Raw genomic sequence first — 7,882 nt, 5'->3', positions numbered from 1 at the left:
TAGTCTTATTGAAAATTAAGTTGGCCGACATCTAAAAATTTTTAGAATTTTTTTTTTATTACAAAATTATTTTTAAAAAAATAAAAGAAAAAATTTTACATGTAGAAAATTAAAAAAATTATATATGCAATTTTTTTGTTCTAATTTAATTATTAAAAAAAATTAAAAACTTTGGCTAATTTTATTATAATAAATTAAGTTAGTCGATATCTAAAAAGTGATAAAATTTTTTTTATTAGAAAAATTATTACAAAAAAATAAAAAAAGAATTTCATTTGTAAAAAAACTTTAAAAACTGTAAGTGCAATTTAAAAAAAATATTTTTTTGTTTTAATTCAATTGAAAGAAAATCAAAAAATTAAAAACGTCGGCTAACTCTAGAATAATAAAATTTTCTTTTCATTTTATAGAAATAAAATTATTATGAAAAAAATTATTACTACAAATTTTTAAGAGAATTTCTTTATTGTAATTGAACTTTTATAAAAACTAGAATTTGAATTTGCGCGCGCAAGCGCGCGCCTGAGTTTAGGGTTTACATATATTTTCATGCTTATGATATATTTGACCAATCACGTTACGAATAGTTTGCTTACATGATATATTTTCATATTTTTCATCTAAATTATAAGAGTGGATAGATTTAAAAAATTGACAGTTGTCAGTTAACTTCATTATCATTTTAATCTTGTGTTGGTAACTTATACTATTATTATGACAGACAAGAAAGTATACTAATTTATCGAAGCGCGCCCGTGTCAGTAATATAGAAACAAACCCGCATGCTTATACTGCGATGGCGCTGCAGTTGCAATTACTGGAAATTTGTTCGGTGGATTGTGAAAGAGAATCTTTTCCTTGCGCACACTTATCTGTGATTTTTTTTTTAATAATAATAAAAAAATAAGAATGCTTGACATCAATATAAAATTAAATAACATCAATCATAAGTATTATATAAAATATCTCCATTTTTTATAATTTACCGTAATGAGATCACTTTCAGTAATAAAATAATTATTGCAATAAATCTAAAAAAAATTAAAAAAATAAATTACACAATTAATGACAATAAAATATCCTAAACCAATGATAAAAAATGAATCAATGAACAGATATGGTCCACTGGTTGGCGCTATCGATGAAGGAACCAGCAATGTAAGGTTTATGGTATGTAATATAATTATTTATTCAATGATTAATCTTTTATGAGCAATCAATTAATTAATTGTTCTTTTTTTGGCAGGTGTTTGCAGCAGATACTGCTGAAGTATTGACATATCATCAAACAACGATACCACTGTTGAATCCTGAAGAAGGATGGGTTGAACAGGATCCTATTGCCATTATAAACGCCGTCAGAGAATGTCTGAAACAAACAGTAATTAATCTTGAGCAACTTAGGATAGATCCGGCAGATATAGTTGCTATTGGAGTGACAAACCAACGAGAGACAACAGTAGTTTGGGATTATGTCACTGGGGAGCCATTATACAACGCCATAGGTAATTATTTTACTCAATAATTATCAGAGAATAATATTATATATTATCGCTAATTGTGTTACATAAAATATCAATTAATACTTAATATAATTTGTTTGCTTAGTATGGATGGACACGCGAACTTCAGTAATTGTTGATGACATATTGAAAGGAATTCGTAATAAAAACATAAACTACCTCAAGCCGCTATGTGGTTTACCAATAAGCCCTTACTTTAGTGCATTAAAATTAAAATGGTTATTAAATAATGTACCTAGGGTACAAGAAACTATTGATAATAAACGTTGTATGTTTGGTACAATCGATTCATGGATTATTTGGGTAATTTTGGTAATTATTTACAAGTGGGGTCCACCCTATTTTTGACCATATCTACTTGGAAAAAATTAAACTGTAAAATTCACTCGAATTCTGGTTAATTTTTAAAATTTTAAACAGTAAAGTGGACATCGGGAATAACACTGAAGTTGATAGATATTAAAAATTTTTTTTGGAATTTTATAGCAATTAAATTATTAGAAAAAATTTAATTAAAAAGTTTTACGTGTGAAAATTAATAAAAATTACAAGTGACATTTTTTAAATTTAATTTTTTTGAAAATTTGTTAAAATTGTGATCAATTTTTTTTTTTAATTGTTCATTTTTTTGTATTTTTAAAATATATATATATATATATATATATATATATATATATATATATATATATATATATATATATATATATATATATATATATATATATATATATATATATCAATAAAATCAAATAGAAATTTCATTTTAAAAAAATGAAAATTGAAATTGTGGACCCCACTTTTAAATATTTACCGTAATTTTTTATATAATTTAATTATAAATAACTTTATTAAATTTTTTCTTGCAATTAATATTATTAGAATTTAACTGGTGGAGTAAATGGAGGCGCACACAGTACAGACGTTACCAATGCATCACGTACAATGTTAATGAACATAACGACCTTAAAATGGGATCCAACTTTACTTGCATTTTTTAATATTCCTAAAGAAATATTACCGCAGATCCGCAGTTCTTCTGAAATTTATGGGTTTATTCATGATGATATGCTTAAAGGTGTACCGATATCTGGTGTAAGTATTTGAATAATGATAAAATTATCTGCTAAATTATTAAAATAGTTATTTAAAATTTTACTATTAGTGCTTAGGTGATCAGCAGTCAGCATTATTAGGACAAATGTGTTTACAACGTGGTAAAGCTAAAAGTACATATGGTACTGGATGTTTTCTTCTTTATAATACAGGGACCTCGGTATGATTTATAATCATAATTATTATAATTATTATTTATTTATTAATGAAACATGGTTGATTTTAGATGGTACAATCTAAACACGGCTTATTAACCACAGTAGCTTATCAATTAGGACCAAAATCACCGCCAATTTACGCCCTAGAGGGCTCAATAGCCATAGCAGGAATAATTTTAGATTGGTTGAGAAATAATCTAAATATATTTATTGATAGTACTAATGATACTGAGTGTATTACTCATAAACGTTCGACGATGGACGTTACATTTGTACCAGCATTTACAGGTCTTTACGCTCCATATTGGAACAAAGATGCTAAAAGGTATGATTATTAATTTCAATAAATAATAATTTATTTATTAAAGTTATTAATTTTATCAAATAAAAATTAACAAACTTACACTCACGACGTGACTGCCGTGACTTGTGAACTATAAAAAATTAAAATTTTACTTTATTAAATAATGACTTTTGTTAAATTGAACTGTACTTTCTTAACTATTGATGATTTTAAAGATATAAGCTCATCTCGATGTTACACTCATCAAGACCTTTCATTTGAGTACCCACATGCATTTTGACATATTTTTCATATATACATATATCTAATATATATATAAATATATGAAAAATTGATGTGGGTACTCAAATAAAAGGTCTCGATGAGTGTAACATCGGGATGAGCTTATATCTTTAAAAATGTCAATATTTCACGAAATACAAGGTCATTCCTTAATTATGTATCTAGAAATAGAGCATTTTCGAATGCACCCTAAATACTTATCATAATAAATTGATTATCGATGAGAATGACATGAAACCTTGAAAAGGCACAAATTCAAATCAAAAACCGATTTTATCATATGACTATCCTGGAAACAAAATTTTTCTTATTTTCTTAATAACATAGATGATCTAATGGACTATCAATATATACCTTTTGGAATTATTACAGTATTATTTGTGGTATTACCTACAACACAACAAGTACTCACATAATAAATGCAGCTTTACAAGCTATTTGCTTTCAAATACGCGATATTTTAGAATCTATAAAAAAGGATACAGGCTTGACATTAGGAAAACTGCTTGTTGACGGATCCATGACCAGTAATAATTTATTAATGCAAATGCAAGCTGATATTTGCGGTATTCCAGTTGGTAATTAAGTAGTTTAATTTAACAATAACTTATTTATAATTAAGTTAATTATTAGTAATTAAAATGATTGAATAATTAATTGATTTAACAAGGAAGTCAGGCCTTTGATGAGTGAAACTTCAGCGCTAGGGGTTGCGATTGCTGCTGGCAGTGCCGATGGGATTAAAGTTTGGGATCTCAAAGTAGATACCGCTGTGTCAAGTGATATTTTCATGCCAATGATTGTTGATGATGGTAATTTATTTGTGTAATAAAACAGAAATGATCTAATAAATTGATTAATTTAAAAAATATATTTCAGAACGAGATATTTTGTATGAACAGTGGAAAATAACTGTTGAAAAAAGTTTTGGCTGGGAACCTTCCGATGACGCAAAGTGTAAGTAATTATTTATGTACTAGAAATTAATTAAAAAATTAAAAAATTTTTGCTTTTTTTTTTTTAGATGATGCTTCCACAGATATTTATAGAATAACGTCAGGTGGAATCTTCGCTTTAAGCACAATAATTATTTTAGCAATAGCTAAATATCGATCGACCGTATGACAGAATTTAAAAGTATAAAAATTCTAATGCATTTGATAGTCAATAGAACAAAGAGCCATTGTTAAATCAAACAAAATAATTTGTTATTAAAATAAAAATGTGTTTAAAGTACTCGATGGTTCTACTTCTTACGATGCAATTGTTTGTCTATAAGAACCATCCGGTTCATAAGTATCTCGTGGTTGTTCTCTTGAGGCTTTTGTGCAATTGTTTCAGTTGGTAAGATATCAAGTATTTTATCGTGAGTAGACTTTTCGTCTACCACTGGCGCATCACTAAGCAACCAATCATCGGATTTAATAATGTCTATTTTGATTCGCGACTGCTGAGGTACTAAAATCCTACGGATCAATGAACGGCAAGCGTAAGACACTTTGGGATCTTTTGGAAATTTAACGTGGTTCTGCACTTGCTAATAATTAAAAAAAAAATTTTTTTTTAATTGTGAGATAATGATTGAAAGTTGTTCTCAAGACAACATGAGTTTCTTAATATACCTTGGTACCTTTAGAAGTTGTCCGTAATTTTTATCGTCAAAGGGAAGACGACCGTACACCATTGCGTACAATACGACGCCCAGTGACCAGATATCAGACATCTGAGGCTGATAAGGAATACCGCGTAGTATTTCTGGTGATGCGTAGGCATAACTACCGCAAAATGTTTCACTTAATACTATTGTGCCGTCGGTTTTCGTCACTTGACCCCGTGCGAATCCAAAGTCTGATAATTTTATGTTTAGACTCTTGTCCATTAATAAATTTTCGCATTTTATGTCTCTGTAATATATTTTCTTATTAAATGAAAATTAATTTTGCAAATCGGCTGCCCAATTTAAAAACACAGTAACTGACAATTTTGAGATTTTTTAAAAATTTTTCTTAATAAAAAAAAGTTTGCACGCCAAATTGATAGAAAATTTGATTTATGAGTAGAAAATACTTAAATATAAATATTTTTAAGATAAAATACTTGAAATTAAGGTCTAAAAATTATAAGAAATGCAGCAATACTAAAAAAAAATCAGGTATAAAAATTTTGCAGTTACTGTGTTTTAATATTGGGCAGCCAAAATATTCAATAATTTTTAGAATTTTTTTTTAAAAATAAATTATGGCAAAAAAAAATAAGAAAAAAAATTGACACGTAAAAATTTTAAAATAATTTCAGAAAAAATTTATTTGTTGAATAAAATTAAAAAATCCTCAAGTGACTGTTAACTTTAATGATATGCTGATTAGTTAAATTATTATTAACGTATAAATTAAAATGAATTGTATATTTAAATACCGATGAACAATTCCACGTGTGTGACAGTAATCAACAACATCAACGAGTTGCTTGAACCATTTGCGGCTTCTTCTTTCATCAATATATAAATCGCGACGGATTGTGTCTAATAAATTTCCATTTTGTGCAAATTCCATTATAATATAGACTCTATATTTAATAAAATAATTTAATTTAATTTAGATAATTTAATAATTTTGGTTAATTGATAATTAGGTTTACAAACCGATGAGTTGTTTCGATGGCTTGTAAAAACCGGATCAAGTTAGGATGCTTCAAACCTTTGATAACTTCTATTTCCCTTGGAAGGAATTTCATCAAATAATCGGACGGCGCTTGGAATTTTGAAATTATTTTGATGGCTACTTGACATTTATGTCGATGCGATTCGGCGATCTAGAGAATTTTTTAATAAACTAATATTGAATAAATATTAATTAAATTTATCGATTTAAATTACTTTGACTGTTGCATATGAACCGTTCCCTATAGTTTTTCCGATAGCGTATCCATGTGTTTCAAGCACCGTTTGCTTCCTCTCAACTTGTTCATTATTTTTTTCATCAGAAACGTTATTGTTTCCTGACGTCGAGGGAACGTCAATCGCGGCTGTTTCTGCCATTTTATTATATTTATTTTTTTAACCATTTATAATTTTGAATTTTTCTAGAACTAGTCTTTTAAGTTTGATTAATATTTAATAATCCAATTTTTATTAGCACTCAATAATTTTTAGTTGAATAATGATAATGATAATCCAATAAGATTTGAAGAAAAAAAAAATACAAGATGTTTGTAAATAACATTAAAAACAATTGAATAAATTAAATTTATTCAATGTAAAAAACGGTGAACATTTTTTATTTCTTCTTTAATTTTTTATTAAAAAAAAAAAATTTGCTTATTTAAAAAATAATTATAAAATCATGACATTAAATTTAGCAGTTGCTTGACCATTTTTTAATTATTTTTAATAAATAAATTTGCTCCGAAAAATTATTTCTAAAAAATTGAATTTTTTATTTTCTAAATTTAAAATTTTTTTCTCATTTTCTGTGACATAATTTATTTGTTAAAAAAAATTATAAAATATCTGCTAAATTAATTTTCATTACAAATATATATTATTAAAACTAAATTAAAATAAAAAAAAATTTTTTTCTTCCAATAATATGTCATTTAATTTAGCAGATATTTTATAATTTTTTTAAGAATTTTTTTAACAAATAAATTATGTCAAAAAAAAAAAAATGAGAAAAAAATTTTTAATTTAGAAAATAAAAAATTCAATTTTTTAGAAATAATTTTTCGGAGCAAATTTATTTATTAAAAAAAATTGAAAAATTCTCAAGTGACTGCTAACTTTAATGTCATTTCAATAATTTATTTTTAAAAAAATGACACTAAAGTTGGCAGACATTAAAAATTATTTTTAAATTTTATAATAATGCAATTATTATAAAAAAAATTTTTAAATTCCACATGTGAAAATTAATAAAAATTACAAGTGAAAATTTTTAGAAGCATTTTTTTATTGTAATTGATTTGTTATTAAAATTAATGACATTAAATTTAGCTGTCACTTTACAATTGTTTTAATTTTTTTTAACATATAAATTATAGCAAAAAAAAAAATTATTAAAAAAAATGGACTTGTAGAAATTTTAATAAATTAAAAATGCAATTTTTTAAAAATAATTTTTTAGAACAAATTCTTTTGTTTAAGAGAATTAAAAATTTGTCAAGTGACAGCTAACTTTAATGTCATTTAAAATTATGACACTTGACAATTTTTTTATTTTTTTTAGCAAATAAATTTCTTCTAAAAAAATATTAAAAAAAAAATTGCATTTGTAGTTTTTAAAAATTTCTAAATGTCAATTTTTTTTTTTGCCATAATTTATTTGTTACAAAAATTCTTAAAATTATCAACTATTTGGTAAGTCAATTTTCATATTAAAATAAAAAAAAAATTGACAGCTGACGGCTGATTTGAGCATTATAAAAAAAATTGTAATAAATTTTTAATTTAAAAAATTTGCCGCCAGTATTAGTTGAATTTCCCTCCGCATTTGAACCTTGGCGGC

At 25.4% G+C, this 7,882-nt stretch overlaps 2 protein-coding genes across 4 annotated transcripts; one reads left to right on the top strand and one right to left on the bottom strand.

Annotated features, from left to right (window-relative positions):
- Positions 1 to 472: 472 nt before the first annotated feature.
- On the top strand, positions 473 to 4,616 carry LOC141531275 (glycerol kinase 3). Of its 3 annotated transcripts, none has more exons than XM_074248978.1 (10): positions 477 to 1,170; positions 1,247 to 1,505; positions 1,609 to 1,835; positions 2,403 to 2,615; positions 2,686 to 2,796; positions 2,863 to 3,119; positions 3,753 to 3,958; positions 4,055 to 4,192; positions 4,260 to 4,337; positions 4,405 to 4,616. In XM_074248978.1, the coding sequence occupies exons 1-10, from the start codon at positions 1,066 to 1,068 to the stop codon at positions 4,503 to 4,505; spliced, it is 1,695 nt and encodes a 564-aa protein (XP_074105079.1). In that variant the 5' UTR covers positions 477 to 1,065; the 3' UTR covers positions 4,506 to 4,616. The 3 variants fall into 3 exon arrangements, 2 of the variants coding, with proteins under 2 accessions (XP_074105079.1, XP_074105089.1); XM_074248988.1 differs by having other exon boundaries at positions 479 to 1,170; positions 1,609 to 1,826; XR_012479896.1 differs by lacking the exon at positions 4,405 to 4,616 and having other exon boundaries at positions 473 to 1,170; positions 4,051 to 4,192.
- On the bottom strand, positions 4,610 to 6,456 carry LOC141531364 (testis-specific serine/threonine-protein kinase 3-like). The gene is made up of 5 exons (XM_074249149.1): positions 6,256 to 6,456; positions 6,022 to 6,191; positions 5,796 to 5,945; positions 5,011 to 5,284; positions 4,610 to 4,917 (listed from the first exon to the last, which is right to left on the bottom strand). The coding sequence occupies exons 1-5, from the start codon at positions 6,415 to 6,417 to the stop codon at positions 4,627 to 4,629; spliced, it is 1,047 nt and encodes a 348-aa protein (XP_074105250.1). The 5' UTR covers positions 6,418 to 6,456; the 3' UTR covers positions 4,610 to 4,626.
- Between the last annotated feature and the right edge of the window lie 1,426 nt (positions 6,457 to 7,882).

The sequence above is a fragment of the Cotesia typhae genome, unplaced genomic scaffold, assembly GCF_013202065.1.
Source record: "Cotesia typhae breed Kobodo isofemale line unplaced genomic scaffold, CoteBio_Ctyphae contig_119, whole genome shotgun sequence".
Taxonomy (NCBI): Eukaryota; Metazoa; Arthropoda; class Insecta; order Hymenoptera; family Braconidae; genus Cotesia; species Cotesia typhae.
The sequence above is the reverse complement of the archived record's forward strand: the minus strand, read 5'-3'. Positions and strand labels throughout refer to the sequence as shown.

What these genes read in the sequence shown, in the direction of transcription:
- LOC141531364 (XM_074249149.1), bottom strand. Translation starts at nt 6,417, where the DNA reads ATGGCAGAAACAGCCGCGATTGACGTTCCCTCGACGTCAGGAAACAAT. An exon ending in GCCATCGAAACAACTCATCG is followed by an intron (nt 5,946 to 6,021) that starts GTTTGTAAACCT and finishes TATTAAATATAG; the next exon opens with AGTCTATATTATAATGGAAT. An exon ending in ATTACGGACAACTTCTAAAG is followed by an intron (nt 4,918 to 5,010) that starts GTACCAAGGTAT and finishes TTTAATTATTAG; the next exon opens with CAAGTGCAGAACCACGTTAA.
- LOC141531275 (XM_074248978.1), top strand. Translation starts at nt 1,066, where the DNA reads ATGACAATAAAATATCCTAAACCAATGATAAAAAATGAATCAATGAAC. An exon ending in GCCATTATACAACGCCATAG is followed by an intron (nt 1,506 to 1,608) that starts GTAATTATTTTA and finishes TTGTTTGCTTAG; the next exon opens with TATGGATGGACACGCGAACT. An exon ending in TATTTGCGGTATTCCAGTTG is followed by an intron (nt 3,959 to 4,054) that starts GTAATTAAGTAG and finishes TTAACAAGGAAG; the next exon opens with TCAGGCCTTTGATGAGTGAA.